The 21179-nt window shown below is 52.0% G+C and overlaps 1 protein-coding gene across 10 annotated transcripts in view; it reads left to right on the top strand.

Annotated features, from left to right (window-relative positions):
• ARHGAP24 (Rho GTPase activating protein 24) overlaps nt 1-20349 on the top strand; it is a 184241-nt gene extending 163892 nt beyond the window's left edge. For 8 of the 10 annotated variants that reach the window (XM_064149592.1, XM_064149591.1, XM_064149590.1 and 5 more), the window contains 7 exons: nt 1684-1891; nt 10269-10401; nt 11481-11554; nt 12400-12521; nt 12617-12649; nt 15947-17012; nt 19674-20349. In XM_064149592.1, the coding sequence (XP_064005662.1) occupies nt 1684-1891; nt 10269-10401; nt 11481-11554; nt 12400-12521; nt 12617-12649; nt 15947-17012; nt 19674-19917 (1880 nt within the window). In that variant the 3' untranslated portion in view covers nt 19918-20349. The remainder of the gene's footprint in view (nt 1-1683; nt 1892-10268; nt 10402-11480; nt 11555-12399; nt 12522-12616; nt 12650-15946; nt 17013-19673) is intronic. The other 2 variants (XM_064149587.1, XM_064149596.1) reach the window with 1 other exon arrangement.
• The last annotated feature ends 830 nt before the right edge of the window (nt 20350-21179 follow it).

Here is a 21179-nt window from a genome sequence, read left to right as displayed (position 1 = left end):
GCACACAGCTGCCTGCTGGGCTGCCAGCGACCAGTGCTGGCTGGTGGTGAGCTGTTTACATTAAATATTTACATCAGCAGACATTCTATTTTTACACTGAAACACTGCAACTAGGAAATTTTAGTCTCCCGTTGGATCAGTTTTATTTTTCCTTCCTGGCACTGGTTGCCTCTCCGTTGGATCAGGCTTTTCCTCACATACAGCTGGAGTTAAAGTTTTCCTCAGTACCTGTTTGCCCATTTAATATATGTCACCTTCTGTATGTTTCTTACTTCCTACTCTCTGTTTGTCCCCAGAGATACTGCCTGATCCTAGTTACAGGCGTCCTAATGCTTTCTGGCTGCCACTTGTCCTCAACACTTTCTGTCTTATGGTGCATCAGCAATTTATATTAAGACAGAAAAGGATTCTGTTCCCATTGTGCACAGAATTCCTCTCCTGCTTTCTTCATTTGCTGTTAGACATGATCTGAAAGCCAATTCTAAAATGAAGGGAAGAGGGGGGAAAAAACCCAAACCGTCCTCCAAAATGTTTTAGTAGAGAGTGCTGTGTTTTGAGTGCAGTGGCATTGTTAATAGGAGTTTCAGAGCACTCTGGTAGGGTTGAGAGCTTCCCTTCCCTCTGCAAATGTGCACATTGCTGATTAAAGAAGGCCAGCACGGAGAGAAGGAGGCACAGGCAGCAGGACAGGGCTTACTGCTGCTAACTGTGCTGTTGGTGGGGCTGAGCTGTAGCTGTGTGTCACAGCACTGGAATAACCTGACTTATGCTGAATAGTTCTGTTTGGAAAGAGACAAAACCTCTTGTGGTTGAAACCAGGAGTGGTTGTGGGTTCTTGAAGGGAAGCTCAGACTGTGGGTTTGGTAGCACAAGAATTGTAGAATCAAGCAGGTTGGAAGAGACCTCCAAGCTCATCCAGGCCAACCTAGCACCCAGCCCTGGCCAAGCAACCAGACCATGGCACTAAGTGCCTCAGCCAGGCTTGGCTTCAACACCTCCAGGCACAGCAACTCCACCACCTCCCTGGGCAGCCCATTCCAATGCCAATCACTCTCTCTGCCAACAACTTCCTCCTAACATCCAGCCTAGACCTGCCCTGGCACAACTTGAGACTGTGTCCCCTTGTTCTGTTGCTGCTTGCCTGGCAGCAGAGCCCAACCCCACCTGGCTACAGCCTCCCTGCAGGCAGTTGCAGACAGCAATGAGCTCTGCCCTGAGCCTCCTCTTCTGCAGGCTGCACACCCCCAGCTCCCTCAGCCTCTCCTCACAGGGCTCTGCTCCAGGCCCCTCACCAGCTTTGGCGCCCTCCTGTGGACACCTTCCAGCACCTCAACATCTCTCTTGAATTGAGGAGCCCAGAACTGGACGCAGCACTCAAGGGGTGGCCTGAGCAGTGCTGAGCACAGGGGCACAAGAACCTCCCTTGTCCTGCTGCCCACACTGCTCCTGAGCCAGCCCAGGATGCCATTGGCTCTGCTGCCCACCTGGGCACACTGCTGGCTCATCTTCAGCTACTCTCTCCCAGCACCCTTGTCACCTGAGCCATTCTAGGGCTCTAGGATTTTGCCCTTCAGAAAGGAGAAGGTTCATTGTCTGCGCATTTGAGAGACCTGCATGTGGCCTGTGGCCTCAGGCAAGCCCCAGGCTCCTCGGGTGAGTGCAGCATGTCTGTTCCTCCTGCAGGGATCTTCGGGCAGAAGCTGGAGGACACTGTGCGCTATGAGAAGCGCTTCGGGCCCCGCCTGGCCCCCATGCTGGTGGAGCAGTGCGTGGACTTCATCCGGCAGCGGGGGCTGAAGGAGGAGGGCCTCTTCCGACTGCCTGGCCAGGCCAACCTGGTCAAGGAGCTGCAGGATGCCTTCGACTGTGGAGAGAAGCCTTCTTTTGACAGGTAAAACCCTCCAGCTGGCCCCCACTCCCCTAACCCCAGGCACGACGTGATCTGCTGCACCCCCAGCAGCTGCCAGAAGGGCAGGGGCTTGGGAGGTTGTGTTGTGTTTCCTATTATCACTCTAAAATATCTTTTCTGTTGGTTATTTTTTCTCCTTTCTTCCCTTTCTGACTTTGATGTCTGATTTCAAAGTGTTCCTGGAGAATTTCCCTTTGTGAAGAGCTGGTGTGGCTAATGGTTTGACTTACTGAGAACTATCTGGGCTGCCTTGATCTTGGTATGGTTGGAAATGCTGTGGTGATGCTGGCACTGAGTCAGTTGCACAGAGAAAGAATTTCTCTTGTCACCAGTTCCAATATGTTCTGTCACCTATAAAATGCACTGGAATGGAGTTCTGCTTTTATGTGTTTAAACCTTTAGAGTTTGGGGGCTTTTGGCCTTGAAATAAAAGGGACTGTGACAATAATCATAGAATGGTTTGAGTTGGAAGGGACCTTAAAAGTCATCCAGTTGCCTGTCCAGGGACACCTTCTGCTAGCCCAGCTTGCTCAAGGCCTCATACACTTTGGTCAACAAAGCCAAGTGCAAGGTCCTACACCTGGCTTGGGCAATCCCATGCACAAATCCAGGCTGGGTGAGGAGTGGCTGGAGAGCAGCCTGCAGGAGAAGGCCTTGGGGCTATCATTTGGTGCCAAACTGCCCAAGAGCCAGCACTGGTCTCTGGCAGCCCAGCAGGCAGCTGTGTGCTGACTGCATGCAGAGCAGGGAGAGCAGCAGCACAGGGAGGGGATTCTGTCTCTCTGCTCTGCTTAGTCCTCACCTGCAGCACTGCCTCAGTTTCTAGTGCCCCCAGCACAAGAAGGCCCTGGAGGTGCTGAAGAGGATCCAGAGGAGGCCACAAAGATATCAGAGGCCTACAGAATCTGTCTGTAAGGGCAGGCTGAGAGAGTTTGGGCTCTTCAGCTTGGACAAGAGAAGGCTTCAGGGACACCTTAGAGCAGCCTTCCAGTATCTGCAGTGAGCTCCAGGAGATCTGGGAGGGGACTTTTGCCAAGGGCTGGGAGTGCCAGGATGAGGGACAGTGGCTTTGAGCTGGGAGAGGCGAGATTGAGGGTGGAGATAAGGAAGAAATTCTTGTGAGTGAGGGCAGGGAGACACTGGCACAGGTTGCCCAGGGATCCACAGGTTGCCCAGGGATCCACAGGTTGCTGTGGATGCTCTCTCCATGGAAGTGTTGAAGGCCAGGCTGGATGAAGCTTTGAGGAGCCTGCTCTAGTGGAAATTGTCCCTCTCCCTGGTGGGAGGATTTGAACTTTAAGTTCCTTTCCAACCCAAACCATTGGATGAGTCTATGATTACTGTGAGTAAATGCCAAAGAAGCCACCCCCAAACTCTAGGGAGATGAAGACCCCACTGAGAGAGGTGCACAGGTTCTAACTATCCAAACCAAATGAGACCAGGCTTCACCCCCAGCGTTCTTTTGTGGGGGATTTTTTGTTTGGTTGAGGTTTTTTTTTTGCAAGATTATCTAGCAGCATCTGTAGCAGAGAGTAATGAGCCCCAGGAGCAGGCAGGCTGGCTGAGCTTCAGCAGATGAAATGGAGAAAGGATTTTGCATGGTGCTGCTGTGAGGCAGGCAGATCATCTCCACCAGAGCAATTACAAACAGCAGCAGGAGCTACCTGTAAATTGCTGGTCCTGCAGTTCTGCTTCTGAAGCTGCATTTATAGAACCCTGCCCTTGTATGGCTGCCTGTCTCCTTGTGAAGGGTCCTTCTTCTGTTGACTTTTTGGCTCTGGGCTTTGAAGAGCTGTGATTTAGGTGTAGCAATGGTCCAGAAGTCAGGCAAATAGAAATTCTCTTTGATCTCTGCCATTGTTTCCAAGGGGCATTTCCTTTTTACCCTTCCAACCTTTTGTTCCATTTGTAGACTTTGGAGGTGAAGGTCATGTCTCAGTGTTTACCAAGCACCTCCCTGATTGCCACCAGGTTTTGGGGTAACTTTTTCTTTGGACTGTTGTGAGCAGGAGCATGATCTTTAGGTCTGATGTAATCTGCTTAGCAGGTTGAGCTCCCAGAAAGTGGTCACTACTAGAAGTGGTGTCAAGAAAAGACAAAATTAAGGATCCATGTTTGCTTTCTCCCATGAACTTGCAGATCCACTGTGCTTAATCATAGAATCATAGAATGGTTTGGGTTGAAAGGACCTCTAAAGGTCATCCAGTCCAATTCCCTTGCAGTCAGCAGAGACACAGAATCATAGAATCAGTCAGGGTTGGAAGGGACCACAAGGATCATCTAGTTCCAGCCCCCCTGCTATGGGCAGGGACACTCTACCCTAGAGCAGGCTGGCCACAGCCTCGTCCAGCCTGGCCTTAAACATCCTCCACTAAATCAAGTTGCTCAAAGCTTTCTTGATCCAGACCTTGAGTATCATCAGGGATGAAGCCTCAGCCACCTCCCTGGGCAACCTGTAGCACCCTCCTGGTGCAGAACTTGTTCCTCACATCCAATCTCAATCTGCTCTGCTCTCATTTCAAACCATTGCCCCTGATCCTGTCCCTGCAGGCCTTTGCAAACAGTCCCTCTGCAGCCTTCTTGTGGCCCCTTCAGGTACTGGCAGGCTGCTCTAAGATCTGCCTGGAACCTTCTCTTCTCCAAGCTGAACACCCCAAGCTCCCTCAGCCTGTCCTTGTGGGAGAGATGTTCCAAACCCCTGATCATTTTTGTGGCACTCCTCTGGACCTGCTCCTTCTGGTCCATGTCACTTTTGTGGTGAGGATTCCAGAGCTGTAATGATTCACAGATTCATCTCTTTTGGTTCGTAGATTCATAGAATGGTTTGGGTTGGAAGAGACTTTCAAGATCATCCAGTTCCAACCCCCATGCCATGGGCAGGGACATCTCTCACTAGCCCAGGTTGCTCAAATCATCATCCAGCTTGGCCTTCAACACCTCCAGGGAGGGGGCAGATGTTATTATTAGTCAAAACCTGATGGTTCCAACTCTGCATTGAGTTTATTATTTTATTGAGTTCCATTTTGCTTGTTCTCAGACATCCGTAACAGTAATACTGAGGTGGCTGCAGTTGGAACTGAGCTGATGTGTTTGGTGATGAGACACAAAGCACAATGAAATCCAGGTCACACTGCTGTAAGGGTTCCAGGTCACCAGCTCTGGCTGGCAGAGAGACTCACTGCTGTCATCAGCGTTGGAACCAAAACAGAGAGCTGATGTGTGAGCAGTTTGCCAATTGTTATATTGGCATCTTCCCTGTGTGTAGGTGCACATAGATCAAAGGCTTCAGAACAAGTGAAGATGATTTGAAATGGGTCTGTAGGCTTGTGTAGATGTTTGTGTGAGAAATGATTGTGGAGAAATCTCTTTGGGAATTCCTGGCAAGTGCAGGAAAAGAAATGAGTTCATAGAATCACACAATGGCTTGGGTTGGAAGAGACCTCAAAGATCATCCAGTTTCACACCCCCCCTGCCGTGACCAGGGACACCTCCCACCAGCCCAGCTTGCTTAAGGCTTCATCCAACCTGGCCTTGGTCACCTCCAGGCAGGGGACAGCCACAGCCTCCCTGGGCAACCTGTGCCAGTGTCTCCCCACCCTCACTGGCAAGATTTTCTTCCTCATCTCCACTCTCAATCTCCCTTCTCCCAGCTCAAAGCCATTGTCCCTCATCCTGGCACTCCCAGCCCTTGTCAGAAGTCCCTCCCCAGCTCTCCTGTAGCCCCTTCAGACACTGTAAGGCCACGAAACTTGTAGAATTAAAATCAAAGCTCAAGGTAGGATCATACAGCCAGGACTAGCACTCCTTACAAATGCTCTGTCTTGCAATGGTTGCTCCATCTTAAATCACTTTATAGCCATTGGGAGGTGGAGGTCAAAGGCACGAATCTACTCACTTGCCCAGAGGTCAGCTGCTGATCACAGCTGTGTGGAGACCCTGCCCTCCTTCCCTCTGTGTTCCTCTCTGCAGCCCTGTGGCAAAGAGGACCACGGAACAATGCAATCTCTGAACAAAGGTGGCACGTTTGGAAGGATAGCTTCCCCCGAGAGAAAACAGCCACGTTTTGAACCAGGAAACCTCTTTGACAAGTGCTTAGCGTGAGTTAGCAGCTGGATGTTCTGATACTGAGGCAGAACTTTGCTCTAAGGATGCTGGAGCCCTGGACCAGGCTGACCAGAGAAGTTGTGGGGTCTTTCTCTTTGAGGGTTTTCAAAGCCTACCTGAACACTGCAGACTTGTGCAATCTGCTCTGGGTGACCCTGCTTTAGAAAAGGGTTGAAGATGGTCTCCAGAGGTCCCTTCTAACCCCCACACTGCTGGGATTCTAATTCTGTGGAGTCACTTATGAAAACAGAGAATGAATTCAGGTAAAGTTTGAGAGTGGAAAAAACCTTTGTGTGTTAATTTAATCTTGATCTTCTGGTTGGAGAAGATGTTGCTGTGTGTTTCATAACTGAGCCAGTGTTTGAAATTCCTCAGACTCACAGAGTGAAGAAACTCTGACCTGAAGCCCCCTTGGGATGAAAACTTGGACCATCAGCAGTTCCCTCAGTCCTGGGGAAAGGGGAGGTACAGCTGCTACAGCTGAAAACTGCTGAGGCCTTTCCTGTGAAGGGGAAAAAAAACCCCAAACCACTGAAAATTATACATCAGTTTGAAAGCAACAACAAAAAAATCAATCAGCAGCTCACTGCTTCTGTGTCTATCTGCAGACATTGTGAAATCTGCCTTGAGGAGCTGACAGTTCACTTAGGCAGTCGCTGGTGCCTGCTGCTGTTTGAAATGTCCTTGGCATATCCAGGACAGCTCCACCTCTGTGTAAATTGTCCCCTCTGGGGAATCTGTGCTGCTTGCCCTTGGGATATTTCATAGATTCAGAGAGAGGTTTAGGTTGAAAGGGACCTTGAATGCCTTCTAGCCCCATCTCCCCTGCATTGCACAAGTACCCCTCCCACTACAGCAGCTTGCTCAAGGCCTCATCCAGCCTGACCTTGAACACCTCCAGGGTTAATTTAAGGGTGATGGAGCCCTGGAACAAGCTGCCCACAAAGATGGTGAAATCTCCATCTCTGGAGACATTCCAAACCCACCTGAATGTGTTCCTTGTGACCTTGTCTAGGTGACTCTGCTTTGGCAGGAGGGTTGTACTCGGTGATCTCCAGAGGCCCTTTCCAACCCCCCTACCATTGTGTGATTCTGTGATTGACTTGGGAGTGGTTGGTCATGCAAATTGTTCCTTTCTTGCCCATATACCAGCTCACACATAAAAAATGAAAGAAGCAGGTAGTTGCCCAGAAAGCAGGGGCTTTATTCCCTTCCAAGAGGGAAAGTGCAGTAATCCCTAAACAAAACATATGAGAGATGAAGGCTTTCCTAGAAAGCTGCCTCCTGCCAAACACAAGTGGCCTTAGGCCTTGGAAATTTCCTCTTTGCTTCTGCCTCTTCCAGACTTCCTTCCCTTACCCTCACAACCTGCTCATCAGCTGTGCATCTGGAGCCACTTCCACATCCTCCTCGATTCCAGCCCTCTTTCTAATCAGCAGAAATAGCCTCTCTATATGGCACAGCATAAAGACCTGGGCTACCAATTATCTGCACCTTAGGAGATGCATTTTGGGCATGATGGGAGGGTCATTAAATCACTTTAATTGGTGTCCTGCTGGAGGAGACTGTGGATTTAGTTCTTGGCAGAGGGGGAACATTTGGAGTAGGTTTGCATGGATTTCAGTTTCAGAAATGGATTTGATGTGCCAGCTGTGATGAAAAAAACACCATAAGGCAGCAGCCCTGTACTTCACTTGCCTCTGACAAATGGAGAGGAGGGGGCAGAGTGTTCCCTCAGCCAGTTTGCTGATGGTACCAAACTGGGAGATGTGGTTGCCAGACCAGCAGGCTGTGCTGCCATCCAGTGTGACCTGGATAGGCTGCAGAGCTGGGCAGAGAGCAGTCCAGTGCCACTGACTAATGGCAAGGGGAGAGGCCTGCAGATGAACCCCAGGGATCAGCACAGGTTGGGGGCTGAGCTTTTGGAGAGCAGCTCTGGGGAGAGGGACTTGGGAGTGCTGGTGGACAACAGGGCAACCATGAGCCAGCAATGTGCCCCTGTGGCCAAGAAGGGCAGGGGCATCCTGGGATGCATGAAGAAGAGTGTGGTCAGCAGGTGAGAGAGGTTCTCCCCCTCCTCTACTCTGCTCTGGTGAGGCTGTATCTGGAGTAATGTGTCCAGTTCTGGGCTTCCCAGTTCAAGAAAGACAAAAAGCTACTGGAGAGGCTACAGCACAGGGACACTGAGATGCTATGGGGCCTGGAACATCTCTTGTGTGAGGAGAGGCTGAGAGAGCTGGGGCTGGTGAGGCTGGAGAAGAGGAGGCTGAGGGGGATCTTGTCATTGCTTACAAATAGCCAAGGGTGAGTGTCAGGAAGGTGGGGCCAGACTCTGCTCAGTGGTCTCCAGTGACATGACAAGAGGTAATTGGCATCAAATTGAACCCAGGTAGTTCCACCTAAACATGAGGAGAGACTTCTTTACTGTGAGGGTAGCAGAGCTGCCCAGAGAGGTGATGGAGTCTCCATCTCTGGGAGCTTTCAAGGTCCACCCAGATGTGTTCCTGTGTGATCTGCTGTAGGTGTCCCTGCCTTGGCAGGGGTGTTGCACTTGAGGTCCCTTCCAGCTCCTGCCATTTTGTGGTTCTATGAAATGGCTTCCTAGAAGACTATGCTCACCTTTAAGAAAGGCTGACACTTTGTTACGGTGTGGAAGGTCTGAGTTTGGTACTAGGTGGAAGCATCCTTACTTAGGGCTGCAGGATTGGTGATTTTCCTTTCCAAGAAGGAACAGGTAGAATCATAGAGTGGTCTGGGTTGGAGGTGACCTCCAAAGGTCACCCAGTCCAACCCCCCTGCACTCAGCAGGGACATCCTCCACTAGATCAGGTTGCTCAAGTTGTTCAGATGGTTGAGGCCCCATCCCTGGAGATATTCAGGGTGAGAGCTGTGGGCAACTTGATTTAGTGGAGGATGTCCCTACTGACTGCACGGGGGTGGGACTGGATGAGCTTTGGAGGTTCCTTCCAACCCAGACCATTTTGTGCTTCTGCCTGGACATCATCTTGTGCAGCTTGCTCTGGGTGACCCTGCTTTGGCAGGAGGGTTGGACTCGATGATCCTGAGAGGTCCCTTCCACCCCCTCTCATGCTGTGATTCCGGGTGGAAGTCCTAAGCAGCGCTGCAGCAGAGTTTGGGGAAGGAAGGTTTCCAAAGTCTTGCTTTGCAGTCTCCCCATCTCGTGGCAGCCTGGGGCAGTGCATGTGCTTTAAGGCTTGAGAATGTGTCCCAGGCTATTCCCTGGGACCTGGATTTCTAATCTTGGCTCTGAAAGCACCTTTCTGTTGTTCCTTTGAGAGCACAGAATTCCTGTTGCTTCCTTGCTCCTCAGCATCCTGTCTTCCCATTTCTCTTCTCACTTCTGCCTTGGTAGCAGCGTGGTTTTTAGCACCCAGCTAATGCTGCATGCTGAAGTGCTGGCAGAACTTCACACCCAGAGGAGAAAGCTCATAAACCTCATCAGTTCTCAGGGCTTTTGTCCCCTTCTTCAGCCTTTCTATCCTCCATCAGTTGTGCTAGCAAGGACTAAATGCTCCACTTCACACCGAGTGGCTGGTATCAAGTTCTTTATATGTACTACTTGAGGCATGATCCTCACAGGCAATTAGAGCCTTATGGGGAATTAACTTTGGTCAGGGGTTGGCATAGTTCACCCAGGGAGGTGGTGGAGTCCCCATCCCTGGAGGTGTTGAAGAAAGATGTGGCCATGGCAACTGGGGACGTGGTTTGGTGGCCACATTGGGGTTGTGTTGATGGTTGGACTGGATGATCTTAGAGAGCTTTTCTAACCCAAACACTTCAGTGATTCTATGATTATTTATAGCAAGAAATCAGGAGAGTTCACAAAATCACAGAACTTCATAGGTTGGAAGGGACCTCCAGAGACCATCCAGTCCAACCTCCCTGCCAAGGCAGGATCCTCCAGGGTAGTTCTCATAGGAATGCATCCAGGTGGGTCTGGAAAGTCTCCAGAGAAGGAGACTCCACAGCCTTTCTGGGCAGCCTGCTCCCAGCCTGCTGTCACCCTCACTGAAAAGAAAGTTGTCACTTTCTTGCTTTCAGCTATCCCAAGTTGCTTACAGGACCAAAAACCCTCCCAAACTGCCCAACCCCCAGATGACAGATCTCTCTATCTAATCCATATTTGCTCAATAACATCGGGGGTGAAGATGGAGTAGTGAGAGTTGGTAGCCAGTCAGTCTCAGAGCGTGCCCCTGCCTGCCAGCTGACGCCTTCTTGTGTTCCACCCCAACAGCACCACGGACGTGCACACGGTGGCGTCGCTGCTCAAGCTGTACCTGAGGGAGCTCCCAGAACCTGTCATTCCCTACGCCAAGTACGAGGATTTCCTGGCCTGTGCCAAAATGCTCAGCAAGGAGGAGGAAACGGTGAGTTGGCATCTCTAGGAGGAGCAGATCAGAGCTCTTGTTTTAGCACAAACTGCTGCTTCTCTGCTCCACCCCATCAGAGGGAAAGACCAGGAGCTGAAGGACAAAGGGCAGTGGCTTCAAACTAGAGCAGAGCAGATTTTGATTGGAGGTTAGGAACAGGTTCTTTACTATGAGGGTAGTAGAACACTTCAACAGGTTGTCCAGAAAGGTGGTTGTGGCCCCATCCCCGGGGATCTTCAAGGTGAGGCTGGAGAGGGCTGTGGGTAACCTGATCTAGTGGAGGATGTCCCTGCTGAGTGCAGGGGTGTTGGACTGGATGAGCTTTGCAGATCCCTTCCAACCCAGCCCATTCTGTGATTCCATGAAATCAAAAGCTGGTCTGCTCCAGCCTGCTCTGATTTTGAGGAGGAGAAAAGCTGTCTCTCGTGTAAGAGGTGCCTCTATCAGCTGGGGCTGGTTTTATGTGGAGATTACAGAATCCCAGAATGCCAGGTTGGAAGGGACTCCAAGGATCATCTGGTCCAACCTTTCTAGGTGTTAGTGGAACTGAACAGCCCCAACTCTCTCAACCTGTCTCCACAGGGGAGGTTCTCAATCATCTTTGTGGCCTCCTCTGGGCCTTCTCCAGCAGCTTCAGGTCCTTCTCGTGCTGAAGGCAGTGCTGCAGGTGTGGTCTGAGCAGAGCAGAGGCACAAAATCCCCTCCCTGTGCTCTCCCTGCTCTGGCTGCAGCCAGCACACAGCTGCCTGCTGGGCTGCCAGTGACCTGCACTGGCTCCTGGGGAGTTTGTCATGAACTTCATAAGGTTGGCATGGGCCAAGACTGTCTCAAGCCTGCCCAAATCTACAGATGCCATCTCTTCCCTTCAGTATGTCAGGTGGAACACACAGCTTGGATTCTGGAAGCTGTCCCTGATGGTGACCTGTGTATAGCTTTGAACTCTGCAGTTTCAGTGGTGTGTGCTCCTTGGCTGCTGAGAGGAATTGCTGACCTTTCCTGAGTCTTTGGTGAAATGCCAAGAGCTGCTGCCTCCTCACTCCCTTTTTTCTTTGTTTTTATCCTTAAATCACATACAGGGCCTTAAAGAACTGGTGAAGCAAGTCAAGAGCCTGCCAGCTGTCAATTACAATCTGCTGAAATACATCTGCAGGTGAGTGCCTCTGCAAGAACTTCACTGTGGCATTTCCAGCTGGGACCTGCCTGGCAGCCCTGCCTCTGTGTGTGCCCTGAAGGAAAAGCCTTGTCCATGGTCAGAGGATGGCTGAGCTTCAGGGAATGCACTAAAACCAGAGATTGGCTGTATGGCTCAGCACTGATTTGCTCCATCATGGCTTTGCTTTCATAAGCAGGCTGCATCCAGCAAGAAGTGCGAGAAGGTAGAAGTGAATACCACAGCATCTCACAGTACGGTAGGGCTTGGCAGGGACCTCTGAAGATCATTGGGTCCAACACCCCTGCCAAGGCAAGTTTGACCCTGCTTTTGCCAAGAAAAGTTGGACCAAATGAACCTTGAGATCCCTTCCAGCCTTGTAATCTATGATTCTATGATCACAGAATCCTAGAATGGTTTGGGTTGAAAGGGACCTCTAAATGTCATCTAGTCTGGTACCTGAAGGGGCTACAAGAAGGCTGCAGAGGGATTGTTCACAAAGACCTGTAGGGACAGGACAAGGGACAATGGTTTGAAATGAGAGCAGAGCAGATTGAGATTGGATGTGAGGAACAAGCTGTGCACCAGGAGGGTGCTGAAGCACTGCAGCAGGTTGCCCAGGGAGGTGGTTGAGGCTCCATCCCTGGAGATCTTCAAGGTTAGACTGGGGAGGGCTGTGGGCAACCTGATCTAGTGGAGGATGTCCCTGCTGAGTGCAGAGGGGGTTGGACTGGATGAGCTTTTGAGGTCCCTTTCGACCCAAACCATTCTGTGATTCTATGAATTTATTTTGGGGGTTGTATCCCTTTAAACATGTTCCTTAAAGGCCTCTTTCCCCCCTGCAGGTTCCTGGATGAAGTCCAGTCTTACTCAGGTGTCAACAAAATGAGCGTGCAAAACCTGGCCACCGTTTTTGGCCCCAACATCCTTCGCCCCAAGGTGGAAGATCCTCTGACTATCATGGAGGGTGAGCTTGCTGAGTAGAACTGGTAGTAGAAAGGAGGAATGTCTTTAGGTTTGGTAACAGGACATACCAGTAAGTTCCATATATCTGTTTTACAGACACAGAATTCTTCAGCTTGAATGAACTCCTGGGTAAAAAAAACAACCAACTTTGCAGTTGGCTCTAAAAGCGACTGAAATGTGCAGCTCTGCAAATAGGCTTTGCATGAGGTTGTGCTGCCCTGGCAGCTTCACTAAAAGCTCTCTCTCCAATCCTGCTGCAAATCCAGCATGTTCTCATTCAGCATGTGTGCTTGGAGTGCACCTGAGGTTTAATCTTCAGTTCTGAGGGGTGAGAAAAAGTTACTCCACGCTCACATGGCAGTGACCCATGTCAAATGTCCCGTGCCTGTGACAGGGCTCAGCCTGTCAGCAGCATTCTTTTACTGACAGCAGTGCTCAGCTGTAGCATTTGGCTACAAAACTATGGCCATGAAAATCTGGCAGAATCACACAATGGTAGGGGTTGGAAGGGACCTGTGGAAATCATCCAGTCCAACCCACGTCTATGTTGTTGTGAGCACTAGGGTTAGATGTCTGAACAGCAGCTCAGACAAGCTGGAAAACCTAACAGGAGAGGAGGTTTTAATCATAGAATCCCAGAATGCTTTGGGTTGGAAGGGAACTTAAAGAACATCTGGTTCCAACCCCTTGCTATGGGCAGAGACACCTTCCACTAGACCATCTAACCCTATCTAACCTGACTTCCAGGCTTCCAGCTTTGGAGCCTTCACAACTTCTCTGTTCAACCTGCGCCAGTGTTTCACTGTTCTTCCTCAAGTCTTGTCTCAGTCCAGCTGCTTCCAGTTCAAAGCCATCACCCTTGGTCCTGCCACTCCATGCCCTTGTACAAGGTCCCTCTCCAGCTCTCCTGTAGCCCCTTTAACACTTGAAGACTGCTCTAAGGTCTCCCTGTAGCTTTCTCTGGACTCAACAACTCCAACTCTCGCTGCCTGTACTGGCAGCACAACTGCTCCAGCCTTTACGTGACTGTTGTGACTTCCTCTGTCCCTGCTCCAACAGGTCCCTGCTGCTCCTGTGCTGAGGGCTCCAGAGCTGGTGGGGAGTCCCAGCAGAGCAGAGATGCAGAGTCCCTTCCCTGCCCCTGATGCCCACGCTGCTGGGACTCAGCCTAGCACAGGGTTGGTTTCTGGACTGCCAGCTCACTTTGCTGGCTCATGTTGAGCTGCTCCTCACCCAGCACAGCCAAGGCCTTCTCATCACTGCTCTCTGCCCATTCTGAGTGCATCACTTGGGATCGACCTGATCCAGGTGCAAGACCTTGCACCTTCCCTTCAGTGTCTGGATTCTCATTGTCACAAAGTATGGTTTGATCATGCATTTAACTCAGAAGGGCTTGCAAGAGCAGATGTCCAACTTACCTGTGTATTTGTTATGACTCTGCATGAGCATCATCAAACCTGTGAAGCTTCAAATAGCCTTAAATCTGCATTGGTGCCTTCCCCCTGGATTCTGTGTGTATTTGACTGTCTGATTCAGGGGTGCAGAGGTAAGCTTCACTGTGTCACTGAAGTCCTTGTTTGCACAGCTTCCATCATATTTTGAGAACAAAACATCAGAGGCTTTGCTGCTGTGTTTCTTTCCTCCCAACTGTCTCATCGTGTCTCTGGCAGAAGTGACATTTGCTGTGCACGAGTGCATGCTGCCTCTCCCCTCACCCTGCCTCTTTGTGCCTCCAGAAATCCCAGTCTGACTGCAGGGCTAGCTCCTCTTACCTCCTCACTCTCTACAGCTTCATAGCTGGACAGATAAGTGCTGTGAATGTTTGGCTTGGCCAGGCAGCAAACTAGGTTTTTTATCCCCTGTGCTTTTGCACATAGCACAAGAAGTCCTTCAAAGTGCTCAGCACATGGGAATTGGAGAGAGATGTCATAGAGCTGATGTGCATCATGGAAGTCAGTGAGAGCAGTGTCTCATAGGATGCCAGGCTCTGATGCCATATCATGTGTCTTGAGAGGCCACCTGGGGCAGGGCAGACCAGTGAATGGGTATGTGGTATGGGTTGATCTGATGGAAAGCAGCTCCATGGAGAAGGACCTCACAGTCCAGGTGGACAATAAGTGAACTGTGGGACACAGTATGTCCTTGTGGCCAAGAAGGTAAATGGTATCCTGGAATCCATTAAGAAGAGTGTGGCCACAAGGTTGTGGGAGGTTCTCCTCCCCCTCTGCTTTGCTCTGCTGAGGGCACATCTGGAGTAATGTGTCCAGTTCTTGCTTCCCTGGTTCAAGAGGACAGGAACTTGGGGAGGGTACAGAAAAGGGTTACAAAGACGATGGGGGACTGAAGCATCTTTCTGATAAGGAAAGAGTGAGAGAACTGAGGCTTTTTAGGCTGGAAAAGAGCAGCCTGAGGAGGAATCTCATCAGTGCTTGAAGGGTGAGTGTCAGGAGGATGGGACCAGGCTTTATGCTGGGCTGCAGCCAGAGAAGTGTGGGCAGCAGGGCAAGAGAGGGGATTCTGCCACTTGACTCTGGTCTGCTGAGACTTCGCCTCCAATCCTGCCTCCAGTTTTGGGGTCCCCGGCAAAAGAAGCACACAGAGCTGCTGGAGAGAGGCCAGAGAAGGCCACAAGGGTGATCCAAGGGCTGAAGTATCTCTGCTGTAAGGGTAGGCTGAGGGAGCTGGGGTTATTCAGCCTGGAGAAGAGAATGCTCCAGACAGACTTTAGAGCTGCCTGCCAGGGTTTGGAGGGGGCAACAGGAGAGCTGGAGAATGACTTTTTACCAGAGGGTGGAGTGGTAGGATGAGTAATGGCTTCTAACTGGAAGGACCATAGAATGGGGCTGGGCTGGAAGGGACCTCCAAAGCTCATCCAGTCCAACCCCTCTGCAGTCAGCAGGGGCTTCCTCGACTAGATCAGGCTGCCCACAGCCCTGTCAAGCATCACCTTGAATATCTCCAGGGTTGGAGCCTCAACCACTTCCCACCACAGCTGATTCCAGTGCTCCAGCACCCTTCTGGGGCACAACTTGTTCCTAACATCCAATTTAAATCTACTGTTCTCTAGTTTCAAACCCTTACCCCTTAGAAGGTGGATTTAGGTGAGACATGAAGAAGAAATTCTCCCCCATGAAGGTGGTGAGGCACTGGAACAGCTTACCCAGAGAAGGCTCCAAATGCCAGGTTGCATGGGGCCTTGAACAAACTGGTCTAGTGGAAGGTAAAGGAGCTCAGTAGGAGGTGGAGCACCTCAAGAGAAGGTGTCCCTGCCTGTGGCATGGGGATGGGAACTACATAGCCTTTGAGGTCCCTTCCAGCCCAGACCCTTGTGTTGTTCTGTGATCTGTGGAATCTGATGATTGAAGTACAGTTAGGCCCTGATCAAAACAGGCCATTGGTGACCATGTGCTTGGTGTCTCCTTTCAGGTACAGTAGTAGTGCAGCAGCTGATGTCAGTGATGATCAGCAAGCACGAGGAGCTGTTTCCCAAGGATCCAGAGCTGGGACCAGAGGTGTGCAACAACAACAACGAAATACCAAAGAAAGCAGCTGTGGGGCAGCTGCAGAACAAAGAGAACAACAACACCAAGGAGACTGCGGTGAGGCGCTGCTCTTGGGAGAAGCCTGAGTCTCCCCAGAGGGGGAGCATGGACAGTGAGTCTCAGACCGCTCTGCCAGGCAGCAAGACAAGCAGCCCCAGGAACAGCATCCAGAAAGCAGATGACACCAGGAGCCCCCCGCTCACGGTGAAGAAGAACCCTGCTTTCAACAAAGGCAGCGGCATCGTCACCAACGGCTCCTTCAGCAGCTCCGTGGAGGGGCCCGAGAAGAGCCAGACCCTGCCCACCTGCAGCCTGCAAGCCAGGAGAGCCTCCTCCCTCAAGGGAGCTGTGACCAAGATGGGCACACAGAGCGTGCAGAACGGAGGGGTGCGGATGGGCCTCGCCGGCGCGGATGGGCACAGCAGCGCCCCCGGCAGCCGCGGCCTGGGCTGGGTGCCCAACGGCTACGTCACGCTGAGGGACAGCAAGCAGAAGGAGGCGGCGGGCGAGTCGGGGCAGCACAACAGGCTCTCCACCTATGACAACGTCCACCAGCAGTTCTCTATGGTGAGCTCTGATGACAAACAGAGCGTGGACAGTGCCACCTGGTCAACCTCCTCTTGTGAAATATCCCTCCCTGAGCACTCCAACTCCTGTCGTTCCTCCACCACCACTTGCCCCGAGCAGGACTTTTATGCGGGTAACTTTGAAGACTCTGTGCTGGATGGTCCACCCCATGAAGATCTCTCTAACCCAGATGATTATGAGAACAAAAGTGACAGGAGGAGTGTGGGGGCCCACAGCAGCCGAGCCACCAGCAGCAGTGATAATGGTGAAACGTTTGTGGCCAACAGCAGTACCAACAACCACAGTGCTCTGCACAGCCTGGTGTCCAGCTTGAAGCAGGAGATGGCCAAGCAAAAAGTAGAGTATGAGACAAGGATAAAAAGGTAAGAGGGTTTGGCTCTACCATCTGACTGCCTTTTGCAGAGTAAATCCAAGACCTTTTCCCTCTTGTGACTTGCCAGCGACCGGCCCTAGCTGCAGTCACTAGATGCTTGCCACCAAGTTTCCTGTCCCTTGGTGTTGGCATGCTCTGGCCTTGCTTTTGTGATATCATAGAGTGGTAGTGGTTGGAAGGAACCTCTGGAGAGGTTCATTTAGTCCAACCCCCTAACTAACACAGATATGACTAGATCAGGTCACACAGGAATGCATCCAGGTGGGTTTTGAAAGTCTGCAAAGGAGGCTCCACAGCCTCTCTGGGCAGCCTGCTCCAGGGCTCCAGCACCCTCAAGCCAACAAGTTTCTCCTTAAGTTCAAGTGAAACCTTCTGTGTTCTAGTTTGTGCTCATTTTCCCTTACCCTGTCACTGGCCACCACTGAAGAAAGCCTAGCCTCATTCTCATCATCTCCACCCTTTGGCAATGGATCATCACTGAGAAGATCTCCTCTCAGGCTGCTCTTTTCCAGGCCAAACAGCCTCATGTCTCTCAGCCTTTCCTCCTCACAAAGATGCTCCAGGCCTCTCAGCACCTTTAAACTCTCTCTAGCAGTTTCCTGTCTCTCTTGAACTAGGGGGCCTCACCAGGGCAAAGGAGAGGGAGAGAACCTTCTTTGACCTGCTGGCCACACTCTTCTTAATGCATCCCAGGAGACCATTTGCCTTCTTCACCATGAGTGCTGGCTCATTGTGACCAGCACTCCTTATACATCCTGCTCCACAGAGCTTCTTCCCAGCAGCTCCCCCCTCACCTGTATGGGTGCAGGGAGTTATCCATCACCAGGTGCAGGACTCTACACTTGCCCTTGTTGAACTTCATCAGGTTCCACTCTGCTCAGCTCTCCACCCTGGCCAGGGCCCTTGAATGGTAGAACAGCCTAACAGAGTCTCACCACTCCTCCCAGTTTAGTGCCATCAGCAAACTGGCCAAGAGTCCACCAAATGCCTTCATCCAGGTCACTGATGAAGATGTTGAATATGACCTAGTCCTGACCCCTGGAGAACACCACAAGCTACAGGCCTGTAACTAGACCCTGCAGCACTGACCACAACCCTCTGATCTCTGTTCTTCAGCCAGTTCTCAGCCCTCTTCTCTGTCCACTCCTCTGGCCCACACTTCTTGATCTTACCTATGAGGATGTTCTTTGAGATGACCTCTCTGAGGCTCACTTGGTGCACCTCTCTGAGGCAGGCTCACTCGGTGCACCTCTCTGAAACAGGCTCTCACTTGGTGCTCCTCTCTGAGGCAGGCTCACTCGATGTGCCTCTCTGAGGCTCACTCAGTGCACCTCTCCAAGGCAGGCTCGCTCGATGTGCCTCTCTGAGGCTCACTCAGTGCACCTCTCCAAGGCAGGCTCACTCAGTGCATCTCTCCAAGTGCAGGCTCACTCAGTGCTCCTCTCCGAGGCAGGCTCACTCGGTGCACCTCTCCGAGGCAGGCTCACTCGGTGCACCTCTCCGAGGCAGGCTCACTCGGTGCATCTCTCCGAGGCAGGCTCACTCGGTGCATCTCTCCGAGGCAGGCTCACTCGGTGCATCTCTCCGAGGCAGGCTCACTCGGTGCACCTCTCCGAGGCAGGCTCACTCGGTGCACCTCTCCGAGGCAGGCTCACTCGGTGCATCTCTCCGAGGCAGGCTCACTCGGTGCATCTCTCCGAGGCAGGCTCACTCGGTGCACCTCTCCGAGGCAGGCTCACTCGGTGCAGCTCTCCGAGGCAGGCTCACTCGGTGCACCTCTCCGAGGCAGGCTCACTCGGTGCACCTCTCCGAGGCAGGCTCACTCGGTGCATCTCTCCGAGGCAGGCTCACTCGGTGCATCTCTCCGAGGCAGGCTCACTCGGTGCATCTCTCCGAGGCAGGCTCACTCGGTGCACCTCTCCGAGGCAGGCTCACTCGGTGCACCTCTCCGAGGCAGGCTCACTCGGTGCATCTCTCCGAGGCAGGCTCACTCGGTGCACCTCTCCGAGGCAGGCTCACTCGGTGCATCTCTCCGAGGCAGGCTCACTCGGTGCATCTCTCCGAGGCAGGCTCACTCGGTGCATCTCTCCGAGGCAGGCTCACTCGGTGCATCTCTCCGAGGCAGGCTCACTCGGTGCACCTCTCCGAGGCAGGCTCACTCGGTGCATCTCTCCGAGGCAGGCTCACTCGGTGCACCTCTTCGAGGCAGGCTCACTCGGTGCTCCTCTCCGAGGCAGGCTCACTCGGTGCATCTCTCCGAGGCAGGCTCACTCGGTGCACCTCTCCGAGGCAGGCTCACTCGGTGCTCCTCTCCGAGGCAGGCTCACTCGGTGCATCTCTCCGAGGCAGGCTCACTCGGTGCACCTCTCCGAGGCAGGCTCACTCGGTGCTCCTCTCCGAGGCAGGCTCACTCGGTGCATCTTTCCGAGGCAGGCTCACTCGGTGCATCTCTCCGAGGCAGGCTCACTCAGTGCATCTTTCCGAGGCAGGCTCACTCGGTGCACCTCTCCAAGGCAGGCTCACTCGGTGCTCCTCTCCAAGCTTTCTAGAGGACACAAGAGGTGTATGAACGCGGTGGTGGTATGAGCTGCTGCTTGAGTGAGTGAGGAGTGTCGCTCAGGGGCTGTCTGCTGTTGTTTCCTGTTTGCAGCTTGGAGCAGAGGAACCTCTCCCTGGAGACAGAAATGATGGCCCTGCATGAAGAGCTGGACCAAGAGCGGAAGAAGTTCACCATGGTGGAAATCAAGATGCGCAACGCGGAGCGGGCCAAGGAGGACGCGGAGAAGAGGAACGATATGTTGCAGAAGGAGATGGAGCAGTTCTTCTCCACCTTTGGGGAACTGACAGTGGAGTCTCGCAGACCTGAAAGGGGCAACACCATCTGGATCCAGTGAGCCTTGGAAGAGGACTGTGGGAGTTAGGGGAAGGGCTGGGGGGGTGCTGTGCTGTACTGTAGCAGGTGGCTGGTCACCTGTCTGAGGCGAGTACTCAGCGTGATGCTGTAGCCCCCTCGATGGAAGAAAGGGTACAGACATGAACTGCTCCCATCTTCAGCGTGTACTGCTCAAAGCATACCCTTTGAGTGCTTCATCAGACTACTGTCAAGTGTTACAACTGGATTGCCTGTACATAACGTCTGAAAACAATCAGCTTAGAGAGCAGGAGATGTATCTCCAGCGGTATTTTAAGGCAGGTCTCGTATTTAAAGTGGTCAAATTGAAACCTGGTTGCAATCAAGCTTTATATCAAAGGCTTTCCTCCCTTGCACTTAACATAATAAGCTATTTTTGGCGTTGTGTCACCATCAGCTTATTTTGTATATCAAATGGTTTTGGGGGTTGTTTGTTTTGTTTTGTCGTTGTTGGGGTTTGTTTTGTTGGGGGGGTGGGGTGGGGTTTGTTGCCCTTCTTGCTGGGGGGTGAAGATAAACAGAGATGTTAAGGTTGGTGTGCTGATGGCTAACCCTGATTTGCGTCGCAGGATGAGAGCACGCTGCAGGCACTGAGCTAACAGAACTGGTGGCCTCAGAGTAGAAGATACCAGGCCACCTAGAGCACAAAAACCACAGGAAGAGACCAAGCCAGCAAAACTGGGGCTGATGGAAGAAGGGTAAACAGCTGTTTGATTGAGAGTGACTGTGGGTGACAGAAGTTGGGAGAGGGAAAACCAGGGATGTGGTTGTGGCCCCATCCCTGGAGATGTTCAAGATGACAGGGCTCTGGGCAACCTGATCTAGTGGGGGGCATCCCTGCTGACTGCAGGCAGATTGGACTGGATGACCTTCAGAGGTCCCTACCAACCCAGACCGTTCTGTGACTCTGTCTTTACAAAACTGCCTGGACACCATCTTGTGCTCTAAGTGACACTGCTTTGGCAGGAGGGTTGGATTCCACAATCCTCAGGGGATCTTATGTATGGCTGAAAAATAGCTGAAGGGTGGAGGGCAAGAAGCAGGGCCCAGGCTCTGCTCAATTGTGTCCTGTGACAGGATAAGGAGCAGTGGCCAGGAAGTTGCACCTCAATACAAGGGAAAGATTCATTGTTGTAAGGGTGCTGGAGGCCTGCAGCAGGCTGCCCAGAGAGGTTGTGGAGTCTCCTTCTCTGGAGACTGTCAAGACTCACCTGGATATATTCTTGTGCCCTAGGTGATCCTGCT

Source organism: Pogoniulus pusillus, chromosome 10 (genome assembly GCF_015220805.1).
Source record: "Pogoniulus pusillus isolate bPogPus1 chromosome 10, bPogPus1.pri, whole genome shotgun sequence".
Lineage (NCBI taxonomy): Eukaryota > Metazoa > Chordata > Aves > Piciformes > Lybiidae > Pogoniulus > Pogoniulus pusillus.
This window is presented reverse-complemented; position numbering and strand designations above follow the sequence as displayed.